The sequence below is a fragment of the Alligator mississippiensis genome, chromosome 4 (genome assembly GCF_030867095.1).
Source record: "Alligator mississippiensis isolate rAllMis1 chromosome 4, rAllMis1, whole genome shotgun sequence".
In the NCBI taxonomy this organism is placed as follows: domain Eukaryota; kingdom Metazoa; phylum Chordata; order Crocodylia; family Alligatoridae; genus Alligator; species Alligator mississippiensis.
In genome coordinates, this window is record NC_081827.1 from 156,794,007 (window position 1) to 156,819,589 (window position 25,583).

Genomic DNA, 25,583 nt, shown 5'->3' on the forward strand with positions numbered 1-25,583 from the left:
CCTACAGGCAGGGTTGGCGGGGAGCGGGGAGCTCCTGCAGGTGGCCGCAGCGGTTGGTGACCACGGCAGACGCCGCCAGCAGCAATCAGCGACCGCCCACAGATGCTGCTGGTGGTGTCAGTGGCGGGGGCATGCTGAGTGGCCGCTGCTTGCAGGTGCTGTTGGCAGTGCTTCTGTGAGGGGGTGCACCCTCTATGCCTCACCAATGCTGCCGAGTAGGGTAAGAAATCGGAAGTGGCACCTAGCTTTCCGCTGCCCACCTCGGTTCCTTCTCTACAGCCAGCTCCAAGCATAGGAGCCTCAGCTCTGGGGGCTGGAGGCGCCGGGCATCCCGGTGCTCCGCCTCGCAGGCTGCTTTGGGGTCTCTCCCCTCCCCTCCCCTACGCGGCGCGGCGCGGCTCGGATTTCCCGCAGCGCGAGACGGGCGGAGCTGTGCGGCATTACAGCGGAGCTGGTGTGTGGCGCGGCCGCGCGCCCTGACCTCGGGATCCCGCTGCCCCGGGCGCGGCGCAACCCGGCTCCTTCCCGCTCACGTGCGGCCCGCACTTCATCTGCAGCCACCGCCAGCTCCGAGGTCCCCACAGACCGGGAGGGCAGGGAGGAGCCCGGCTCTGGGACTGCAGCTGCCTTGTAACTGGCGGCTCCTTCCGCACCCGCCCAGTCTCCAGGACTGGCCCGCGAGAGGAGCCGGCAGCGACCACCACGTGCCCAGCGCCCCGCCCCCTTCCTTCCGGTTCCCCTTTCCCTTTCTCTTCGCTCGCCCCGCCCCCGGCCACGTGACCCCGCGGCGGTAGCGGCCAGTGCCCGTCTCGCCCGGGGAGGGGGCGTGGGGAGATCGCGCTAGCTTCCGGTTCCGGGTCTCGCGGCCGGGTATGGCGGTGCCCTGCGAGCCGGGGGCGGCTCCGGGAAAGCGGCAGCAGTTCGGGACCCGCCTCCTGACCGATCAGAGTCGCCTCTTCCAACACAACGCCTGGTGAGCGCGCTGCCCCCGCCCTGGGCCGGGCCGGTCTGGTTGGCGCGAGCGGAGAGGCCTGTTTGCTGGGCGCCCCCTGGACTGGGGTGGGGAAGTGGCGCGCCTGGTGCCGCCCCCGAGCCGGCGGGTGGGCAGGCAAGAAACTCTGGGGCCCCGCCCCTGGGGGCACGTGACCTCCCCCTAGGAGTGCGCGCATGCGCAGGTAGCCGCCTTTTCCCCCCGCCCCCGGAGGACCCGCGCGTGACTGCCCCACGCCCGCTTCCCATGTTTTTCTGAAAACCTGGATCCCCGCACGATGCTGGGAATCCAGGACAAATGCTGTCTGGGAGTCACAGAGCCCGGGGCAGGGTCTTGAAGTTCCCATTTCAGGGCTGTCCCACCCAATTGGGAACAAGGGGTCACCTTAGCTGGTGGCACTAGATGACCCAGCGCCCTTGCTCAAGACTGAGGCGCTCCTGTGCTGCAGGAGTACGATAGAAAGGACTGTCTCTTGGGGTTCAATATTGGTCGTAGAGGGCTCAGCGATGGAGCGCTTGCCTCCAGCTTGTGACGATGTCAGTGCCCATTGTAGTCTAGGAGTATTTGGTCTCGGGATGTGTAGCACTGAAGTCCTACAGCGTTTCTAGTAAAGGGCTGAGATACTGCGCTCAATGTGCTTTCTGGATTTTATTTTCTGCTGTTAACGTTCTGACTCCCAAATTCCTCCTGTTTTTTTTCCCTATCAAATGCATTGTTCTTCATCCTGAACTGTTGTTTGTCATGGCAAATAAATGGTTGTAGAGCATTTAAAACATTTGGTGCTTCTAGAATGTTTTGGATGTTTCAAGTGCCCTGGCAGCTGATGCATGAACTATCTAGGGATCATGTCAGCAGGACATCAAAACTACTCTAAAGTGAATGCTGTTGAACAATACAAGCATCTCTTGGGAACAGCAGGAGGCTCTGGGGTTTGTTTTGTTATTTTCCAGAAATGTTAAGTGTCCACAATTTAAGGTGGACTTAGCGGGGACTGTAGGTACCTGGCACTTTTAAAAAACAAGGACTGAAATTAATACCTTTCAACTTAGCTTTAAAGCTTCTGAGTTCCATCCCAGACCTTTCTAAGTTGTGGTGGGTGAAGTAATTTCTGTGTGTAGTTTATATAAGCAGCTAGGAATTATTTGATATCAAAGATACCTTTTAAAAGTAAATCCTCAATACTTCTTTCTGACAAAATTAAGGGACTCCTAGAAAATTACCATTTTGGTTTTTTAAGTCATAGTTAAATGTAAATATTTTTTTAAATCCAAGCTGAAGCCAGAATAGCCCGTATCTTCATCTTTCAAAGTTCTTAATTCAGAAGCAACCAAGCAAGCAAATATGGCCCATTTAATGCTTGCCCAGCTTTATATACACATCAGAGCAGTTAGTACAGGGGTGGGCAATTATTTTGGGCAGAGGGCCACTTTTGGCAAGCTGTTGGTCACATGGGTAGCCCTACCCCTTGACAGGTGCCTTGCCCCCTGGTCATCTTCTGACTGGAAGTCCTACCCCCTAAACCCTGACCTTTGCTACCAGAAGTCCCTCCCCTTGCCTCTGGAAGTACTCCTTTCCGCAAGGGGTTTTGCCATCTCAGAACCAGAAAAATACCAAATTATATTCTAAAAAGCGAACATCTACAACATTCATTAATTTGATTTAAAAAAAATATGTTGACCTGATTTACATGCATTTGCAGTGCACACTAGCTTAAAATGAAGTCTTACTCTTGTATATTGTGGGGGTGTGGGTATAGGCATGTGGGATGAGGAAGCATGTGGGTGGATATGTGGGGAGTACGGGTATGGGGTTCTTGGGGGGAAGGGTGGCTGAGGTGCATGAGCAGGGGGGGTTGGAGTCTGCATGTATGGCAGTGTGAGGGGGTGCATGGTGCATGTGGGACGAACACACACACACACACACACACACACACACACACACACACACACACACCCCCACCTAGCATGGTCCTGTGCTCCTGGCCCGGTGATGCATCTGGGAGCCACATGATGCTGGAGCGGGGTAGGAATCAGGGAAATGGGTGGGGTGGGCCTGGGCTGCTGGGTCCTGCTGCAGGCCCTCCCTGGGTCCTACTGCCCCTGGCTCCTGTCATCTTTGACAGGCAGCAAGGAGCAAATAAATATTAATTTACTAAAATTTTTAGCGGCCCTGTGGGCCCTATACAATGGCCTGGCAGGCCATATTTTGCCCACCCCTGAGTTAGTGTGTTCTTAATGCCTTAAAGCTTCCCTGTTCCCTGGTATTATCTCAAGCACAATGGTTTTCAACCTGTGGTCCATGGGCCCCTAGAAGTCTGCAGACTGTCACAGGGGTCAGAAAAAGATTACTATAATCAATCAAAAGTATGTGAATACCCACACTTAGAATTCAGAGGCATCCATACCTCCATTTGAAATTTCCAAAAGGGTCCACACTTCCATTCAAAATGTTTTAGGGGTTCGCAAATGAAGAGAGATTGAAAGCCACTGCTCTAGCCTATTGAAATGCGTATTGTTTAACATTAAATCTATGTATGATATTACCATGCCATTTTCCTGAGGTTGTGAAATAAACATCAAAGTTTTTGGGGCTCTTGGTCCAAATACCCAGTGGAAGAACCTATTTTGGTATCTGCGTAAATGGCAGAAGTTTCAACTTGTGCTTTCCAGCCAGCTGGTATCTTGTGGATTTGATTAAAAAAAATACAGTTTTAATACATGACAGAGTCCAGTCAATCCTTAGTACTCCTGCTTTGTCCACAAGGAGGCCTGATGATGTCAAATGTGATGATAATTTTATATTGTGGAGTTCCATCCATTGAAACTGGATGTTTTTACAAAAACAGTGTAGAACCTGGATCTGCAACAAGTGATAAATGATAGATTACTACTGAGCAGGCCCATATTTCAACTGGTGACCTTTAAAAATAAATAAATAAAAGCTTTATTGCACCTGAGTGAGCCATCTCATGCTCCCTTTGTTGACTAATTAAGGATGTTTCTCTCTCTAACTTTGCTTGGTGTTGAAATGTTTCCACATAGCTTGTGGCTTTCTCTATTTTTGGTTTAGCTTAACTTTCCTGGCCTGGTAGCTCATCTGATTTTTCCCAACAGGGATAATGTAGAGTGGTCCGAGGAGCAAGAAGCCAGTGCAAGGAGAAAAGTTCAAGATAATAGCATTCAGTTCGTGCCACCAGATAAACAAGGTACTTATAAATTAAGCTCTTGTTTTTAAAAATCTTGACTCAGCAATACAACCGCTGACAATTCTAGCTGAAAACACAGCTTAATTTATTTTCAAAAAAATTCATCCAAGAGCACATTATCAAGTGCCCAAGGCTAAAAAAGCTACGTGTCTTAATACATCCCTCCCAGATGTATTTCAGACTTGTCTGGTATCTTAGTCCATTAGATAGTAGAAGTAGATCTACACCAGAGTAGATTGTATTTAAATTAAACTTAATTTAAATCGTGATTTAAATCATTTGCCAGGAAGCCTCAATTTAATAATTGTTTTCTGCAAAAAGTGCATTCTTGTTGTTTGATATCCTTTATTCATTTAACTTATTGAAATTTTGCACTTTTAGAGAAAAGTAAGGGCTTGGCTCTGTGTACACAAACTTGCAGAGAGACAATAGGGCTGATGGGTAATCGGGTCTGTTCTCTCTCATCTCCGTATACTGCTGTTAACAAGGATATTATCTCTGGAGAGACAAATCCATAGTTTGAGAACTGAAACTAAGCATCACAGAGATACTTAATGGAATCTTCTAGACCAGGGATGGGCAATTATTTTGGGCGGAGGGCCGCTTACCGAGTTTTGGCAAGCTGTTGAGGGCTGCATGGGTAGCCCCACCCCTTGACAGGTGTCTCATCCACTGGTCGCAATTTTTGGAACTGAAGTCCTGCCCTCTGATCTTTGTCACCAGAAGTCCCTCCCCTTACCCTGGGAAGTACTCCTTTGGGGTAGAGGGTTTGCCATCTTAGAACGGGGGGAAAAATTATACACTAAAAATCAAACACCCATAATAATATATTTTAATTTAATTAAAAAATATATTTTTCTCTGGATTTGTGTGCGTTTGTGCCGTATGTGTAGAAGTGATTGCATAATAGCTCAAAATGCAGTCTTACTCTTGTATATTGTGTGGGATGTGCAGGGGTGTGGGAGGGGTTGTGGGGATGTGTGGGAATGGTATTTGTGAGGTGTGTGATTGTGGGGGAGGGTGTATCTGTGGGGTTTGCAGGAAGGGTTTCCGGGTATGTGGGGTGTGCATGGGAACTCCCTGCGCGCAGCCCCTCGAGCTGATCAGCACCCGCCCCACAACAGCCCAGAGCTCAAGTGCTCTGCGGTGCATCCCTGCCACCAACAACACCACACAGCCACAGTGCACTCTGTATCGTCCAGCTGTGGCATGTCCTGCTGCCCTGGGCATGCAGCAGTAGCGGCAAGGACCAGTGCATGCGACTGAGATGCCGCACGCCCCATGCCAGTTTTGAGCCCGCCTGTCCAGGCTGAGCAGCAGCGGCAGCTGGGCAGAAACTGCTGCTCATCATGGGGGGAAAGTTGCCCCTCCACCTTACCTGTGAGCTGCCTGTGACTGCTCTACACTGTCACTGCTGCCACACTGGGCAGCCCAGAGGTGGTGGTGACAGAGCCATAGGGCGGTGCGACGCATGCTTCGGGCCAAAAACTGCCCAGCAAGGAGGAGAGGCTGCTTTCTCCCGTGCCAAGCAGCAGTTTCTACCCAGTTGCTGCTGCTGCTCAGCCTGGATAGGCGAGCCCAGAGCTGGCGCTGTGGCCCAGACACAGCGGTGGCAGCACAGGAGAGAAACTGCAGCTCAGCATGGAGGCCAAGTGGCCCCTCTCCCTTCCACTGCCGGCACTTCCTGGTGCAGTCGCTTGGTGCCTGCAGGGAGCTGCCCTGCATCTGTTCTGTGCTGTCACCACTGCCCCATGGGGCAGCCTAGAGGCAGCGGTGATGTCGCAGAGACCCAGAGCAGTCCCACACAAGCTATGAGCAGCTGCACCAGAAAATGCCAGCTGCAGGTGGGGGAGGGGCCAATTCTTGGCTCTGCTTCCCCCCCAACTTTTTCCCTGGCAGCCCCTTCCCTTCTCCTTACTCTCAGGCCCTGAACTCCCTGAGCACATAGAAGTGAAGAGCAAGTTAGAAAACAATAACCTTGAAATTAAACATGGCTGTCGCAATTTGTATATAGTACCCATATACTTAGTCCATCCAGAATTAATGCATTACCTTTTTGTGAAACTACTAGAAGTTTTAACACAGGTACTCCATAAACACACTTTTGAGCTGTGCTTTGGCACCTACTTATATGTAGTACGAACTATCCATAATATTAGTTCAAAGCCACTCTCTTGAAAGTTTGTATTTTAAATCACGAGTACTTACAGTACAGAGTAATACAATGCAGACAGGCTGTTGGTCACTAGAGCTGCAGTATACTGTGAAGCAGATAGGACTTTGCAAGTTGCTTTAAAGGAAAGGGTAAGTTGCATTCATGTATAAACTAGCTGTGGACATAGAAGTGGCATGACTTCTTGTCCTCCTCCTGGAAGCTAATAATTAATTGATTGAAATGATACCCAGGATCCTGAGGAAAGGAAGGAAGGAGAGCTGCAGAGTAAGGACCCTGTATTTCAGGAAAGCAGACTGACTCGCTCAGGGCACTGATGGGCAGGCTCCTCCAAGAGGCCAGGCTGAGAGGGAAAGGAATCCAGGAGAGCTGGTTGTACTTTAAAGAAACCTTACTAAGGGTGCAAGAATAAAACCAAGCTGATGGGCAGGAAGATGGTCTTCTGCCATACATGCTCAGCTTGGTTTTGCAGGGAACTCTTCAGTGAGCTACAACACAAAAAGGAAGCTTACAAGAAATGAGTAGGGAGGAATATAAGAGTATTACTTGGCATGCTGGAGTGAAATCAGGAAAGCCGAAGCAAAACTGGAGTTGCAGCTAGCAAGGGACATGAAGGGTAAGGGTTTCTACAAGTATGTCAGCAGCAAGAGGAAGATCAGGGAAATGTGGGTCACTTACTGAATAGGGGAGGTAATTTAGTGATAGATGAGGCAGAAAAGGCTGAAGTACTAGATGCCTTTTTTTACCTCAGTCTTCATAGGCAGGATCAGGTCCCAGATGACTTGCACCTAGCAGCACAGTTTGGGGAGAAGGTGAGCAGCCAACAGTGGCAAAAGAACAGGTTAGGGACTATTTAGAAGTCAGTGGGGCCTGATGCAATGTACCTGAGGGAGTTAGCCAGTGTGATTATAGAGCCACTGGCCATTATCTTTGAAAACCCATGGTGATCAGGATTATTCCTGGACAATTGGAAAAGGGCAAATACAGTGCCCATCTTTAAGAAAGGGAAGAGGGAGGATCATGGGGAGCTACAAGCCAGCCAGCCTCTTCTCAGTCTCTGGGAAAATCATGGAGCAGATCCTGAAGGAATCTATTTCTAAGTACTTGGAGAAGAAGGTGGTTAGGAACAGTTGGCATGGATTCACCAAGGGCAAGTCATGCCTGACTGACCTGCTTGTCTTGTATGGCAGGATGACTGGCTCTGTGGATGTAGGGAGACCTTGACTTTAGAAAGGCTTTTGCTACAGTCTCCCACAACCTTCTCACAAGCAAGCTAAGGAAGTGTATGGGTTGGGTGAATGGGTTGTAAGGTGGGTAGGAAACTGGCTGGATTGTCAGGCTCAAAGGGTAGTAATCGGTGGCTCAAAGTCTAGTTGGCAGCAAGTCTCAAGTACCATGCCCCAGGGATTGGAATATGGGATAGAGAGCACTCTTAGCAAGTTTACAGATGGCACCAAGATGGGGGGATTAATAGATGCACTGGAGGGTAAGGCTAGGATTCAGAGGGACCTAGGCAATTTGAAAGATTGGACCAAAAGAAATCTCATGAGGTTCAATAAGGACAAGTGCAAAGTCCTGCACTTAGGGTGGAACAGTCCCATGGACTGGTCCAGGCTGGGGACTGACTAGCTAAACAGTAGCTCCCCAGAAAAGGCCCTGGGGGATAACAGTGGAAAATTAGCTTAATATGAGCCAACAGTGTGCCCTTGTTGCAAACAACACTAACAGCATACTGTGCTGCATTAGTAGGAGCATTGCCAACAAATTGAGGGAAGTGATTTTTTTTTTTTCTCTTCCGCACTGGTGAGGCCACATCTGGAGTACTATGTCCAGTTTTGAGCCCCCACTACAGAAAACGTGGAGAAATTGGAGAGAGGCCAGTGGAAGACAAAGAAAATGGTTAGAGGACTGGGGCACATGACTGAAGTGGAGGGATCTGGGCTTATTTAGTCTAGAGAAGAGAAGACTGAGGAAGGATTTAATAGTAGTCTTTAACTACCTGAAGAGTGGTTCCAAAGATTCATAGATTGTAGAGTCGAAAGGGACCACAAAGGATCATCGTGTTCAACCCCCTGCCCCTGGCAGGAAAGAGGACCAAGGTCAGATGACCCCAGTCTGGTGTCTATCAAGCCTCCTCTTGAAGACATCCAAGTTAGGTGATAGTACCACCTCTCTTGGAAGCCCATTCCAGATTCTGGCCACTCTTACTGTAAAAAATTTCTTCCTAATGTCTAACCTGAATCTACTCTCCACTAGTTTACACCCATTATTGCTAGTTACTCCCTGGGGTGCTCTGGTAAATAGTGCATCTCCAATTCCCTATTGTCCTCCCTTGATTAAACTTACAGAGGCAGCTACAAGGTCTCCCCTCAGCTGTCTCTTGTGAAGGCTGAAGAGATCCAGATCCTTCAACCTCCCCTCGTAGGGTCTTTCACAGAGGCCACTAATGTGAGTGGCCCTCCTCAGAACCCTCTCCAGATTCTCCGTGTCCCTCTTGAATTGCGGTGCCCACAACTGGACACAGTACTCCAGCTGCGGCCTGACCAATGCTGCATAGAGGGGGAGCATAACCTTCCTTGATCTGTTGGTCATGGATCTGCTAATGCACGACAAGGTGTGATTGGCTTTGCTGATGGCTTCATTGCACTGCCGGCTCATGTTCATCTTGGAGTCAGCTGTGACTCCAAGATATCTGTCAGCTGTTGAGGAGGTCATCCCCCAACCTATAGGTGTGCTGGGGATTCCTCCACCCTAGGTGGAGTACCTTGCATTTATCTTCGTTGAATTGCATCCAATTTCGTTCTGCCCATTGGTCCAACCTGTCCAGGTCAGCCTGTATCTGCTCCCTGCCCTCCGGTGTGTTAACTTTGTCCCATAACTTGGTATCATCTGCGAACTTGGAGAGGGTGCTCTCCACACCCTCATCGTCCAAATCGCTGATGAAGATATTAAATAACACTGGTCCAAGGACCGAACCCTGTAGGACTCCACTGCCCACCACCTTCTAGGCCGAGAACAAGTCCACCACCACTCTCTGGGTGTGATCCCACCTGACCTGTGTAAGCATCCACTCCACAGCCTGCTAGCTTCCCTATGAGAATAGGGTGCGAAACTGTCAAAGGCCTTCTTAAAGTCCAGGTAGATGACATCAGCCTCAGCTCCTGTGTCAAGGCAGTGTGTGACTTGGTCATTAAAGGCTATAAGGTTTGTTAGGCAGGATCTACCTGTGATGAACCCATGCTGGTTTGTTTCCTTTCAGCATCATTTCCCCTGCTGGGCCTTCACAAATGCAGTCTTTGATTTTTCAATTATTTATTTATTTTTCCCCCAGTATTTTCCCAAGGATAGAGGTAAGACTGACTGACCTGAAGTTACCTGGCTCATCCCTTCTCCCCTTCTTAAAAACGGGCACCACATTGGCCCTTTTCCAATCCTCAGGGTCCTGGCTGGAGCTCCATGAGTGCTCAAACAGCTGTGCCAGCGGCTCAGCTATGACACTGGCCAATTCCTTGAACACCCATGGATGGAGGTCATCTGGGTCAGCTGACTTGTGCTCATCTAGCCCCTCCAAGTGCGCCTTAACTAAGTCAGCACTAACCTTTGGCGGTCTGGTGCCTTTTGGACGTCGGTCTATGCTCAAGGTGGGGGAATTGTCTTGATCAGTATTAAGGAATATTGAAGCGAAGAACTCATTGAAGAGCTCTGCCTTTTTCCTTGCATGAACCACCAACTATCCTGATTTGTCCTGCAGGGGCCCTATGTTACTCTGCACCTTTCTTTTGCTCGCTATGTATCTCTAGAAGGACTTTTTATTGTCCTTAATTGTTGTAGCAGCCTAAAGTCCAGTCCTGCCTTGGCCTGCCTAACTGATTCCCTGCAATAGCATGCCAGGGAAGTGTATTCCTCCTTGGTGACTGCCCCTGCTTCCACTGCCTATAAATCTCTTTCTTTGCCCCCAGCCTTTCCTGGAGTTCCCTGTTCAGCCAAGGGGGCTTTTTTATCTCCTTATCCCCTCTCCTGCTTAAGGAGATAGACTCCTTTTGTGCCCCAAGGATCACTCCCTTGACAAACCTCCAACCCTCTTGAATTCCCATTTGCTCAATGCTCTTGAGTTCTGCCACCTCACTAACTAGCCTTCTGAGTTTACTAAAGTTGGCCCTTCTGAAGTCTAACACTTTAGCCTCACTGGATATTTTTCCCACCCTTCGCTGGATGGTGAGCTCTACCAAGTGATGGTCAAGAGGATAAAGCTAAGCTGTCCTCAGTGATGGAATTTGCAGAACAAAGAGCAATGGTCTCAAGTTGCAACAAGGGAAGTTTAGGTTAGATATGAGCAAAAATTTCTTTCTAGGAGGGTAGCAAAGCACTAGAACAGGCTACCCAAAGAGGCTGTGAAATCTCCATCCTTGGACATTACATCCCAGTGAGACAAAGCCTTGGCTGGGATGATATAGTTGGAGGCGGTCCTGCTTTGAGCAGTGTATTGGAGTAGGTAACCTCCTGAGATCCCTTGCAACCCTAACTTCCTATGATTGGCTCCAGGGAATCTCATCCCTACACTTCCCATCCCTTTCTTCTCTGAACAGTTATTTTTGCTTAGGGACAGATTTAATCCAGGAGGTTTCTCTGGAGCCTGCAGTGGGGATTGTAGGCTGGACTTTGAGGGAGAGCAGAACAATTGGAGCTTCTTACCCCTTCTTTCTTTTCCAGAAATACATTTCATGCCTCAATGTCCCCATGTGTTAGAATGATGGCTAAACAAGCTATTTTTAAGATATCTGATCTTGGGGCAGGAATTATTGGAAAGATTCTTCAGATTTCTGTTGTGTAGGAAGCCAGACTAGCAGATTACTATAGTCCATTGTAAACTTAGTCTGTTTTCTGAGTGGTACTTGTCAGCTGTCCTTGATTTCTTGCGCTTTGTTGCTACTAATACTTTTTGTACTTCTTAAACCGAAGCTGTTAGTGTTTTAGATGCATTAGGCCACAAACCATCCCTTTGAGGTAGTTAAAGCTTAGAGAGAGCTACCGCACATCTGGAGTAGAACATAGCAGCTGTTCAGTATAATAAAGCAAAACTGCACTACAGGGCAGGGCAGGAATCGGAATGTAAATAACTGAGTTTGAATCTTGATGAGATCTAGTATTAGCATCTTGTACTTGTACAAGTATACGGTGAGATCACTCACCAGTAAGGATTAGGACCTTGTATTTTATCATCTGAAAGATGGCACTTCCAGTTCCAGCAGGACTGTGTCCCTGCTGTGACACTGAGGAAGGCAACCAGTGATCAAATGAACAATACCACTTCTCTGGCACATGAGTATTCCTTGAATCTTTCTCATGCAAGTACCGTATTTACTCAAATAGAAGACGAGGCTTTTCCCACAATCAAAATGGTGCAGAAGGCCCCTCATCTTGCATTACCATACAAAGTGGAACAGGGCTGCTACAGCTTTGACTCTAGCTCTGAGCCCAGGTCAGGGATAGTCAGACCCACAATAACCTACTGCCCTCCATCCCTCTGCTTCTTCTCTGCAGCCTCTGCCCCCCTTCTCCCCCACCTCCCTTACTGTCAGGCATCGCTTGGCTCGCAACTGTTGAGATCTCTCTCATGCATGGAGCACATAGAAACTACTTCGCCTGCTGAGCCACTTAATAGTGCCAACCCTGCAGACAAAGACTGAGCAGCCTGAGCAGCATCTGACAGCAAATGGGGGAGGGGGAAAGGCAGAAATGAGAATAGGGGAAGGAAGGGGCAGAGGTTGGGAGGGTTTGTGGCGGGGGAAGACAGAGACTGGGGAAGTAGGGGTAGGGGCAGAGCTGTTGGGGGTGGGGTACAGGTGGCAGGCATACAGGGAGGCTACAGAAGGAAGAGGTGGGTGGGGCAGAGGGCAAGGGGGCCACCTGACACTCTCCCCCACCCCTGCCCCAGCACTGCTTTCCCTGCTGTAACAGGCAGGGAGGTCCAGGGAGGGGATTCAAACAACTCTCCAATACTTAGATTCTATATCTGGAAAATTATAACATTTTATATATTTACCATGTATAGAATCTTAATTGTTGAGGGGGGTCATCTTGTATTCAAGTAAATATGATATTAAACTGACTTGATCCTATTTCGTTTGAGGGCTTGATGGGATCGCAGCACAAAGAACTATGCTTATAGTCTAACATCAGATATTAAAATCTCTTTTGACTTAGGTTTTGAGGACATGGCTTTTTACAAGGAACAAATCCTTGTAACTGAGATAAAGGTAAAGATTATTTTAAATTTAGCTCTTTGTGCTCCGGGGATAAATCCTACTAAAAATACTCCCAGAACTGACTTTCAGTTCTTTGCCAAAACCATTTTTTCCTTTGACTGAGCTTCCTTTTAGACAGAGGCTGTAGGCTGTATATTTCTACAGACTTTTCCAGTCTCCTTTTATTACCCTCTTTCAGATCTCTCTTAAACAGCCGTATACTTCTTGGAGAGATTCCATTTGTATTGTTTCTGCTGTGGTTTGGCTTATCAGTGTTAATGTCTGCCCACCTTTTCTCCGCTTAATCCTACTCTTATTGGTGAATGGTAGAGAATTTAAGTGACAGCTATGTAAGAGTATGGGTAATCTTAAGTCTATGTGAATCTTCTAGATTCAGTAATAAATTTTCACTGTCCAGAGATGAGTAAGGGCTGTCAGATTGTTGGGAACTCTGGCCCTGGACCATAGCACTTGTAATTGGTCAACAAACCTAAGAACACTGTAGTTAAGTTGTCTTTCCCTGCAACAGAAAGTTAGAACTGCTTTTGCCAAAACCTCATTTGTGAAGGACTGTCCATTCTTGGAAGTAGCCAGCCAACTCTGCATGTGAAGTTACTTCCCCAAGCTGCCCCTAGAGCTGCATTACATGTATGAAGTCTCTGAAGTCATGTGGTTAAAATTCCACAGCTGGTTCTGAGCACATTACAGCTTGATCACCTCAATCCCACACCCCTGAAGAGGGAGTCTTTTCAGTTCTTGCTCCATATTTTATAATTTGCCTTCCTTCAAAGAGATGGCTTGCTTTTCAAATGTATCCACAAAGTCTAAAAGTGGTGATGCTTGCTGCCCAGGTCTTGTTCTTTCAGTGCATCTGTCCAACCCCTCCCCCAGTACCTGGAGGTATGGGAAGCAGTTGTTTCTCTTAGCCATCTTTGGTATTCTCATCAATGTCTGATGCTCTAAAATGCACAGAAGAGTGGAAAATAACTGCAGGGAGCAGTCCTGTGCTGACAGTTTATTATAATAATATTTCTGTAAAACATAACTTCAGTGATTTGAGTGCTCTACAAATGGCACTTCTCAGAGCAAAGCCCTGAGTTCACCTAGTTCCAAAAGTGTATTACTGACAGAGACAGAAATAAGACTAAAATGGCCTCCCTCCAGCCTTTTGCAGATAGGTCATTTCTCTCCCTCTCTCTCTCTCCCTCTCTGTTGAAATTCAGCTACAAGACGGACAATTCCACCTCTTCCCACTTTGTTGTTATTAATGTGGTAGCATGGTATTGTAGTTCAGGAGAAGAACGATCATTTTTCATGCAAGAAAACCAAAGTCAATAGATAATCCAATTTTCTGCACAGTTTGCTAAATCCAGAATGTAGGTTGCAACCCCTGTTTAAACTAATGGCAAACTAAGAACTTTGCTTTGATGACTATCAGTCTTTCTGCATTTTCATTTACAGAAGAATATGAGCTGAGTGCTAGTAAATACTGGAATGATTTTTATAAAATCCATGAAAATGGTTTCTTCAAGGACAGACACTGGCTCTTCACTGAATTTCCTGAGCTGGCACCAAAGCACAACCTGAGTCAAGCTGTGAGTTCTGTACAAAGAGATGGTAAAACTGAAAGATCCAGAAACTTGGGGCGGGAAAGCTGTGAAAATGGACTCTGTTCATGGGAAACCAGAGCACAAGGTCATCCAATCGGCTCGCTGAAAAGTAGTAGTAATGTCCATGAATCCTGCACAGAATGGAAGGCAACACAGAAGCTGAGTGGGCTCAGCCTAAGTGATGGTGGCTTTCCAGGATCATCGGCAACTTACTGTATACTAGAGGTAAAAGCAAAGAATGAAAGAAGAACCTATTTCCCATTTGCGTTAAATTTTATTTTGGATTCTATTTGCCAGGATTTCCTGTTTCAAACTGTCAGGTCATCACTACAACTTTGTTACACCATCTTTTAAACACATCTCTTCCCAAACTCTGTACAGAACTAATGAGAGAGAAGAGTTAGCATAGGTAAGAAGGGAGAGCTCTGTGTTTATAGCTGAAACCTGATAGGATGGGAAGGTTCAGAAAGGTGCAAAAGAAAAGACTTGGTATCAGTAGTGAGCCTGAAAGAAGGGAGTGGACTCATGTAGCATGGCAAACGGAGTTGAAAGAATGAGGGGGAATTTGATGGAGCAACTCAACAAAGTTGTTAGATACAAAAAACAAAAAAGGTATGTTGAACTGAACTGAACCTCTTGGGCTTTTATTATTTCTGTGCCCCAGTCGGGTATCTGAGATTCAAAATGGCATGTTATCACTATCCAGTACGAAAGCAACAGCTCTTTAAAATACCCTTTACTTGGGTAGAAAGCTAGTTCATTGCCTTGTTCATAAAGCTTCCCTCTGTCCATGATCCTGTGACTGATTTGAGGGGCATAAAACTCTGGAAGAAATAATTGCAAAAAAAAAATCTGTAGCTCGTTTGGAATGCTATAGGCCTCCGCACTGATGCTGAATTGCTCTTGGCCAATTGTGAGCTCTCAGAACGATGCATAAGGAGGTCCCACAATAGGCTGTAGGATTTCACAGGATTGCTATGCTAGAGCCAAGTTTACTGATTTTGTGCCCCAAGTCTTGTACTGTGTACAGTTGACCAACACCTACCTGTGGTTAGTTTTTGCACATAAGTGTAAAAGTGATCTGCTGTGTTGAAACCTTTCTCTCTCCCTGCAGGATCCCAGCACCCAAAGCCCTGTAATGAACAACTTGCCAAATCGTCCATGCAATTAGATCATGTTAGCATATCCCGCCTGGATATTTACTGTACCCCCTTTCATTCAGACCTCCACTGGTACATTCCATTCCACTTACTTCAGTTGTTCCACCAATTTCCTAAACATACAAGGATAAAAGCTCTAAAATACATTTTGCGGCCCATCTTCTTTTCTTCAGAGAAGAAGTAAAGGTAGTAAGAGGCAGCGGCATGGCAGGCTTACGTTTAAGGGAGACGCGTCCAGAAAAGGAGACTGAATTAAGAAGGTGCAGCTATAATGAGAGCAAAGCAAACTTCCTTCTCTCTCACCCTCCCTCTTTGTCTTTGTTTGGAAATTAAACTGAGTAACCCCTGGCCTTTGAAGCTGTTGAGTGACTCATACTGATTGTTATGCTTTGGATTCCAGCAATAACCGCTTTCAGCAATAGCAACAGTTCACACAAGATTGTCTGCCTTCTACTACAATTGGGTAGTTACTTTGGTGGTTTCCTATGGAAGCCAAAATATAAGGCCCGATCTTGAAAGGGGCCCGGCATCTTACTGTCTTATTACTAATGGGAGTGTCAGGTGTTTGGTGCTGTCTGTATCTGGTCCACAAGGGTCACTGGAGTCCTCCTTTAGTGGCCACAACTTGGGGGATCCCTTGAAACATTCACAAAGAATGGATAGTAAACTAGGTGAAGGGAGCCAACAAAGATGTATAACTGGCTTCTTTTTCTACAGGTTGGCTGTGGTGCTGGAAATACTGTCTTCCCAATTTTACAAACCAACAAGTAAGCAGCTTCTACGGGGATTGGTGGGTTTGGGTTTTTTTGCTGCATCGCAAGCAGACCACTGAAAGATTACTAGAAAGGATTTTGTGTGTGGCCTCTTCTTAATATGCAGATTCACCTCACAACGAAGGAGCCCAAACACAAACAATGCATCCAGTGGTAGTTTCTATCGATAACTTTTGGTAGTTAAAAGGCTGCTGAGGGACTGCAGAAAACTGAGTGCAGTGATATCTTTTACCTCCTTTCAGCTGTGGTTGTCAAAGGATTTTACACACAAGTTTCCTAATCTGTCTCCTCCCTTCTAAACTCCCAACAATGTATGCACAGGAAACTAAGACATGCAGGGGGAAAATGATGTACCAAATATTGTAAAAGCCCCTGGGAATAAAACCCAGGATTCCATATTTTCGACATTCCAAAGCTGTGATCTGTCCGTGAATCATCCTCCTAGCTTAGAAGTTATGCTGAGCACCTTTTGGGGAAAATAACCTTCCTGTTTCTTTTGTATTTATTTCAGTGACCCAGGACTCTTTGTTTACTGTTGTGATTTTTCCACCACAGCCGTGGATCTTGTCCAGGTAAACTTAATAATATTGCATAAATCCTAGCTGAAATCACAGTTGAAACTCTTCGTAGCATTTGCAGAGATCTACTCTTGGCACTGCCTTCACCAGTTCAGCTCTTTAGCACCTTGTTCATGCTTGGCTCTTGTCTCTAGTGCAAGTAAACCAGAGGAACAGATCACTGGTACCTCAGGGACTGAAGGGAGGCAGAACAAAAAACAGTATTTGCATTGGTTCTGGGTGTCAGCTTGTTTTTCCTTTCCCCTGTTGCTGGCATCACATTTCTAGACCAAATGCTGTACACCAGGTGCTGTTGAAGTCTGAAACCATTTGAAGTCCCATTTCTTCCAGTCTCCGGCTCTTAATGGTCTTTTGATTCACTTGTATCATTGATATCACCACAGTTCTGGAAATGGCATTTAATTGCTTTTGCACAGGCAACTGGAGAGATGTTAGTGTGGATGCTGACTTAGTTGGCTAGAATGGGAGGGGGTTAAGGATTAGCAGTGGAATGGTAGATAATCCTGACGATCTTTGTTTAGAACAGAGTTTGGAAACAAAGTATTGAATTTATCAGTCCATGTGCAATGATAGGTACTGATAAAGAAAAAAAAGGACAGCAGCAAGGAGCAGTTGTTTCACTGCGTCATTTAATTCTCAGCCGTACCTAACAGCTGCTAAATAAAGCTGACTAGACTGTGCATTTCTGTGGCTTCTGTGGTTGCTCAGCACCTCTGAAAAACAGGCTGCTTTTATTTGGGGACCTAAATACAGTTTTCAGAACATAACTTCAGAAATTCAGGTTTGGTGTTTTTGACTGAAATATTCAGTCCTCCCCTACTGAGATTTGATCAGTTTTTTGCTTTTGATTTCAGTGGAGTAAGTACTAGCCTCAACCTTTTGTATCTTGTAAAGAGTTCTAGTTTAATGGTATAAATTGCTCTTTCCTAGCCCTGGTCATTTTAAGAGAGAATGTGTCCTTATACCCATCACTGGTCCCTGAGTTTTAGCACTGTTATTTTATAGGCAGTAGTGAAAAACAAACTATAGCAGGTCAAGGCTCTAATGCAGTGGTTTTCAACCTGGGGTCTGCAGACTGTCTGAGGAGTCTGTGAAAAAGATTACTACAATGAATCAAAAATATGTGAATACCCACAGTTACAATTCAAACCTCCACTTGAAAATTTTTAGGGGCCTGCAAATGAAAGGTTAAAAATCACTGCTCTAACAGAGGTCTCACATGTGCTTATTAATATTTCATAGTTTTCCCCCTACCTCACATCACTTAAATATTTTAGTAGCTCTAGGCACACAGCTTATTTCACTGCCTTTGGCTTTTTCAGCTGTAATGTGTAAGAGCAAAATGGAGACCACATAGCCATAATGTTAGTATTTGGGTCTTACAGCATGTGTCCCTGTCACCTTTAATTACAGAACAATGCGGAGTATGATTCTTCACGCTGTTTTGCCTTTGTTCATGATCTGTGCAATGATCAAAGTCCTTACCCAATGCCGGAGGAAAGTCTTGATGTCGTCCTTCTCATTTTTGTCCTCTCAGCTGTTCTCCCAGACAAGTAAGTCAGTCTCTGTTGTTATGCCAGTAGTTCTCTGCTTGAATAGATAGAGTAAATGTATCGTTGATTGGAGGGAAGAAAAGACCATATATGAAGTCCACTGCTTCTTGGGGGATAGTCAAGCAATACTGTCAGATGAAAAAAAGTAGGAGAAAGAAATCAATGTTGAATTCAAGGACTCAGCCTACGTGCTTCTTTTTGCATTTCATTCAGGTTCAACAATCGTTGCTCTATGGGCAGTCATTTTGTGCTTTTGGCACCTGTGACCAGTTCCCCAAGATTTGGGTTCCAGACACTTCTGAGGAATGTCTGGATCCAGATCAGGAGTTTTGCTGATAACTTATATTATGAAAAGTTCATGTTAGACTTTGCAAAGCTTTTGTTTTTCATATACATTTTCCCAGGTTCCACCTACCTAGCCTTTACTACTGGTTTTCCTCCGTGCCTGGATGCAGGCTGGACTTCAGTCCTGGGTTCCCTGGTTCGCCAAATTGCAATGGTCATGCTCCAGGGAACATGCTCAGTAAAGATGTACAGCAAATTAACTGATTCCTCTTGTAAAGAAGGACGTTTTAAAGTAAAGAGTATTGGGGGGGAGGGGGGAAGGAGGTTGGACCCAATGATCTGTAAGCTCCCTTCCAGCCCTTAGGAACTATGAAAGTATACGGCCTACATTTTAGACCTAAATTTATTTGGTTCTGTCCCCATTCTCCCTCTTCTCTCCCTCTTTCCTCCCCCTCCCCCCGCCATAGCCAAGTACTACACTGCTTCAATCTCAAAGAAGTGTTCAGGTGGCAAAAAGATCTTACGTTTTTTAATACAAGTGTATAGTGCTTCTCATGGTAAAGAAGAGATGCAACTACGGGTACACCGATACATCGGTCCCATATTGGATTGACACCGATATAAGGAAAATTGCCAGTATTGGCAGTCGGCTTTTTTTGGTTGATGTGGCCAATAATGATGCTGATTAAATGCCCCATGTATGCATGCAGCTGCAGCGCAGCACACAGGTGGCCAGGAGCACAGCCCAGGAGCATGGAGAGCAGGGTCCGGGTAGTAAGTCTCTTGTGGGAAGAGACAGGGAGGGGCAGATCAAGGCCCCCACAGTGAGGGGGGAGGGAGTAGGGCTAGGGCAAGGCCAGGTGCTGCACAGCTGAGGTGGGGTGCTGGATGGAGCCGCAGCTCGTCTGGGGGGGGTGCAAGGATGGGGAGGCAGCTCCCACCGCTGCGCACACCCCGGGAGGGCTTGGGGGGGATGTCCATCTGTGTGTTTCTCTCCCCCCCCCCCAAATCTGTGCATGGCATCGGACTGCTCTTCCCCACCCTCTCCTGCATTCAAATTGGGGCTGCTCCACCCTGCCCTAGTCAAATGGATCGAGGTCAGGCTGCACAACCCTCTGCATCTGGATCTGGGAGGATGTAAATCTGCGTTCGCGCCATTTAATTGTCTGGCAAATATGGAGCTGGGACCAGATAGAGCTGGGGATGGGGTCATGTAGAAGCTGTATAACTAAGATAATTTGCCCTTTAATGGCATGTGGCAAAGCTCAATGGATATATGCATGGTGTGTTTCCCAAAATGGGAAAATTCTGTTTAAAAAGGCTAGGAAACTGCTTTGCATTATTAATCTACATTTTAGTAAATTTTGGCTGCAGCTTAGACCTGACGTTCGAAGCAGCTACAGCTGAACACAATTGCAGTTTCAGACACTCTGGTTTTTTTCTCTATAATTTTAATTGAGTATTCACACTGCTAATTTACCAGGTTCCACCTGAAGTGGCTCTAAGAAAACTTTGTCTCAGACCCTAAAAAAAAAAAAAAAGAAAAGAAACATCTCTGGAAATCTTTTTATTAAATAGTTCTAACTTAATATTAAAAGTTTATTGTTTTATAGCAAAATCAAAGGATAGCAAATCATAAGGAGCAGTACATCGCCTCAACAAAATATAGTTAATTAGGCATTTCAAGCAGTGAACAGTTGAGCATAAACTCTGATAGTGCTAGGGTGCCTTTCAAGTTGGAGGCCTTGACACTTATATTAAGTGTCAAAATGCATCAGTCATTTTAAAAGAATCTTGCACCTGGAGTGAAAAACGTGTTTAAAACTTCAGCTGTAGTAGTAGTTACTTATTATTACTTATCAAGGACATGCCACATCAATTCTAAACTTTTCAGTGTCTTTAACACTCCTTCTACACTTTCAGCCTAGTCTGTTTTATGTAACTTAATCCCTTAGCTTCACTATAATCTATACTCTAGACCTAATTTAATTTCTCTTAATGTTCTTGGTCAGCATTATGTAGTCAAATAGTTTTAAATGCTGGAAAATGTTGCTGACCCCTAGCTTAAAACAAAGCCACTGTGGTCTTAATATGCCTACTATAGACCCCTTTGCAAACCTTAAATCTACTGAACCATTTCAAATGAGAGTTTTTTACTAAAACAATAAACATAACAAAACTGAACCTGCATCTTTGGAAAACTCATGGGGGATGGAGGAAGCATTACCAAAGACAGGTGAATTTTACTGCTTGCCTTTTCCCAGGATGCAGTGCATTATTAACAGACTGAGCCGGCTTCTGAAACCTGGAGGAATGATATTGCTACGAGATTATGGTCGTTATGACCTGGCCCAGCTCCGATTTAAGAAAGGTATTTCTCATCTCCTGTGGAGTATTTCTACGTAAGTAGTAGATGCGTCTCTACAAAGGAGACTTCTTTGTCTGAGACAGCCTGATTGTCACGGCGCACCTTGCTGCCCCGCTCCTAGAGAGGGGAAAACTGCCAGAGGAAAAGCTCTGGCAGTGCATAAGGAGCCCTAGTGGTGATTAGGTAGTACAGCTGTGGGTTGCCGGGGCAACTAAGGAGAGTCAGCTGCCGGTAGGAGGCAGGGCCTGGCTCTCTCAGCCATGACACTAGGAGCAGAGTTACAGAAGGCAGCTTGGGAGGCTTGAGCCGTGGTGTTAAGTTATAGCCAGGCGGCTTCAATTTGTGTTACAGCCTAGGGGCTTGTGGTTTTGCTTTGGTGTTGTTATTTATTAGACTGGTGGTTTGGGTGAGGCTATAGGGGTTGGAGGAGGCCTCACTGGGGACTCACAACAGAGGGTGAGGACCCCAGCACCCGAGTGGGCGTAGCATACTTATAGGGACCCACAGTGGTGTGGGGGCCCTAGCGCCAGAGTGGGCACAGCGTACTCAGGGGGAACCCACAGCGGCGGGTGGACCCCGGTGCCAGTGAGGGCGCAGCTTACGGGGGCTTAGACCCCAGCCCCAGGAGGGGGCGTTTGAGAAGCCCAAGTTGGGCACAACGAGCCCCTGGAAGGGGCAGCCTTTTTAAGAAGCCCCAGTGCGGGCGTAGCGAGCCATAGAGAGGGGCACTTGGGAGAAGCCCCAGTGCGGGCGTAGCAAGCCCTAGAGAGGGGCAACTTTGAGAAGCCCAAGTTGGGCACAACGAGCCCCAAGAAGGGGCAGCCTTTTTTTAAGAACCCCTGTGTGGGTGTAGCAAGCCCCAGAGCGGGGCAACAATTGAGAGGCCCCAGTGCAGGCGTGACGGCCCCAGGAAGGGGGCAATATTTTAGAAGCCCAAGTGTGGGTATGACGAGCCCCAGAGAGGGGGCACTATTGAGAAGACCCCGAGAGAGGGCGACAGCATGGAGAAGCCCGGTGTGGGCGTGACAAGCCCCAGGAAGGGGGCAATACTTTAGAAGCCCAGGTGTGGGCGTGGAAAGCCCCAAAGAAGGGGGTGGCATTTTAGAAGCCTGAGTGGGGGCACAGAGAGAGCCCCAGAAAGGAGGGGCATTATCGAGAAGCCCCAGTAAGGGCATAGCAGGCCTCACAAGGGGGCACTATTGAAAAGGCCCAGACAGGGGGCAACAGCGCAGAGAAGGCCCCGAGAGAGGGCGATGGCACAGCAAAAGCCCGGAGTGGGCAAGGAGAGCCCCAGGAGGGGGCATCAGTGTACAGAGAAAGACAAACCAACATCTATCCCATCTGCGAGGCTTGGGGCGTGGTATCAGGGGAGGTTGGAGCCATGCGTAGCCCATAAGGCTAGGGTGCCCCAAAGCACCCATTTGTGCTGGACAAGATCCATGAGGGGTCCAGGAGTCTACGTGTCCAAGAGGGTATAAGGCATCCTCCCAACTTAACTTAAGAGCAAAGACGTGGTGGGCGAGAATAGAGGGTGCCCTTGGGCCGACTTGACACGGAGTGGGGGCCTCAAGGAGATCACGGCCCTCCTGCAGGACCCCGCCGTGATACTGATCAAGTCCCCTCCTGTGGAGTGTGCACTTGAGGAGGGGAAGGGAGGTAGAGGCTGGAATTTGCCTTCTGTCTCCTTATGCAGTTGATTGGCAGTCGTCATTGTTGCCGATTTTAAAATGACTTAGTTTAGTAAAACTCTAAAATTCTCTTGCCCCCCAGGTCGGTGTCTGTCTGACAACTTCTATGTGAGAGGAGATGGAACCAGAGTTTACTTCTTCACACAAGGTAGGAGATCATACACCATGTTCCTGATCTCATTACCTTCCTTGTTTCCACACATCCTGAATTTCTGCAACCCCCTGAAACAGGCAGCTGTCAATACTGCACCCTTGCTGAACAGGTCTGAAGCATTAAAAGTTTGTTAGTTGCATGGAAATCTGGGCCTGGTCCTTGCTGATCTTTGTAAGACTTGACATTCCTCCTTCTAATGGGAGGATCCTTCCCCATTTCCTTTACTCAGTAGAACCAGTATGATTGCTGCACTTGGAGGGGCTGAATTTGAGGAGCCCTGGGGAGGAGGAGCTGCATCCACAGTCGCATGCAGATGGGTTGGCAAGGGGGAGCCAGAGGAGCCATCCTTTTTAGAACCTTATCTTCTGCCTTTCCCAACATGAAGATACTAGACACTACTCCAATCACTAAGCTTCAGTGGCTCGAGCAGAACAACACTGCCTGCTGCCTTGTGATTGGTGGAGGTGTTTTTTTTTCTATCCTTCAACAAACACAGCCAAGTTACTAAAGTGACCACCTCCAATCCTGCAATGGTAGAAGTTATTCAAATATATAAAGATCACTTTAGGTTCTACTTGAATGAGCCATAAAATTTAACACTGCAGGGCTTATTTTTTGCTGCTGAATAAACATAAAATGCTTATTATAAAAGGGAGAAAGCAATTGGCAGATGCTATGACATGGCAGGCTTCTGATAAGAGCAGAAGGCCCTTTGCTGTAGAACACAAAATTGCACACTCTCAGAGCTCCCCAAGTCTCTGACTTTGCATGCAGTGAGTGTATTGGGGCACCCTGATCTAGAATGTATCCTCCTTGTTGTTTGGCTTGAAATACTTTTCCGGCCTTGAAAACACTTGATGCCCAGATTGACCTGTTCCACAAGTGCAGCTTTTCTGGGATTTTTTTATAAATGAACCATCATGAATAGCATTCCTATCAAATATACAAGATCGTGGGCTTAAACCTCTGGCTTCGAAAGCATAGGCCTGGTCCTCTGAATAGAAGGTGCTGAACATCTTCTACTCCCATGGACTTTGGGAACATTTGAAGGTACTTAGCATCTTAATCAAACCCCTTTAAAAACATGCTCTTGTTCAACTATCCCTAACCTTAAAAGTCCTATGTTCTCATCCATTTAAATATAGGGTATCAGACAGTATAGGGAGCATGAATTAATTCCTTATGTTGCTGAAGCCTTGTCTCACATGGTGCTGTCTGTTTACTAAGGGGATAAAAACACTGTGTTTTCCCTGGCTTGTCTTTAACCATTAAAGATTCCTGCAGGCCCCCACTTAGAGCAATTTAGGCCATAATGAAAATAAGTGTCAATTGAAAACATTTTGCTTTCTTAACCACCTTCTCCCACTCTTCATAGATGAATTGGATGTTCTCTTCACAACGGCCGGGCTGGAAAAAGTCCAGAATCTGGTTGATCGGCGCCTGCAAGTGAATCGTGGGAAGCAAGTGGCAATGTATCGAGTGTGGATCCAGTGCAAATACCGCAAGCCCCTTTCCCCAGGACATGAGCCAAATGGGCACATTCATTAAGGAAGATCACCTGTCATGTGCCCTGTGTCTAGGTTTGCTGGTCTCCTGTGCAGCAACATAGCTTGGAAAGACTGTTGCAACTGACTGGATTTTAGTTCTTTGTACCATGTACAACATGTCTAAAGTATACACATTGTATGGGCAAGATGGAAGTTGTGTGCTAGAGATGGATGCTCTAAAAGTAGGCAAAGGATAAGTGTTTTAAATATCTAGCTGCTGGACTTTTTAAAAATTATTGGTGACACAATTTTACCCAAATAGTGGTCATAGAGTGTCTTTTATAGAGCCTGTGCAGAACTAATCTCTGCCTTGAAACAAGGGAATATGGTTCGTTTCTGCCAATTCAGAAGTTCACAAGACAGTGGGGGGCATGTCTACTGCCTGTCTCCCAGGCTCTTGCCCCACATCACCTTTTTGTCATTATGCTGCTCCATGTGTCCGAGACCAAAGTCACATAAACTGTAGATCAGCTACAACAAGAGGAGTTGTCTATTAAGTTTTAAGATGTAAGTCGGCCTCGGGCATGCAGATACATTCTAGCCCTGTGCAGTGGCTAATTTAGGGCCTATCTATACAAGGAAGTTATCATGCATGGTGTGGATTTACAGTGCACTAGCCACTCCACATTAACTGCCCACGTGGCTGCTCTTAGTCACCTTTGAAAGGGGAGTAAGTAAATTCATACTTTGTGTGCACTAGGAATGTCCACATAAGCAGTGAGTGCAGAGTAGCTGGAACACTGTAAATTCACATCTTTGAATGTAAACCAGCTCAGAGGTTCACCTTCCACCCTTTAAGACAATCAGTTGGTGAATTATATCTTTTATTTAACTTCATAATGGAAACTTTCCACAAGGTGTTAAAGCTAGCAAAAAATGTATGCCATCTTTTGGGAGCAAATGTTTGTACTCTCTCTAATCTGTTTTAATAAATGGTGTGGTACAGTATGTATTAGAATTGTAATAAAAGACTTAATTTGTGGTAAAGCTTCTCAACCAAGTTCAACAATACTATTTAAGCCTTCCACAGAAGCAAGTGGACTTCAGTGCAGTTTCTCTGCAGGGATCAGTTTGAGTATCTTTGAGTGCAGGACAGAGAGAGTGCAGTGTGAGAGACATGCTTCCCATCTGCTGTGAGACCATAGGACAGAACAGCCATTGCTTCTAGGGGCTGGTTTTCATACTAATACTTTGGGGAAGGTCAGGAGGCAGGAATTTAAAGCTAGTTTCTAAAACTCAGCAAAAGGGAGCTA

The 25,583-nt window shown here is 46.5% G+C and overlaps 1 protein-coding gene across 2 annotated transcripts; it reads left to right on the top strand.

Moving 5' to 3' along the window:
• Window positions 1-813: 813 nt before the first annotated feature.
• On the top strand, window positions 814-25,317 carry METTL2A (methyltransferase 2A, tRNA N3-cytidine). 2 transcript variants are annotated; one of them, XR_002094516.2, is made up of 9 exons: window positions 814-973; window positions 4,105-4,196; window positions 14,076-14,449; window positions 16,102-16,151; window positions 16,669-16,729; window positions 18,149-18,288; window positions 20,838-20,975; window positions 22,712-22,777; window positions 24,159-24,248. XR_002094516.2 is itself a non-coding variant. In XM_006276997.4 (9 exons), the coding sequence occupies exons 1-9, from the start codon at window positions 873-875 to the stop codon at window positions 24,329-24,331; spliced, it is 1,164 nt and encodes a 387-aa protein (XP_006277059.1). In that variant the 5' UTR covers window positions 820-872; the 3' UTR covers window positions 24,332-25,317. The 2 variants fall into 2 exon arrangements, 1 of the variants encoding a protein (XP_006277059.1); XM_006276997.4 differs by having other exon boundaries at window positions 820-973; window positions 20,838-20,944; window positions 24,159-25,317.
• Window positions 25,318-25,583: the final 266 nt, after the last annotated feature.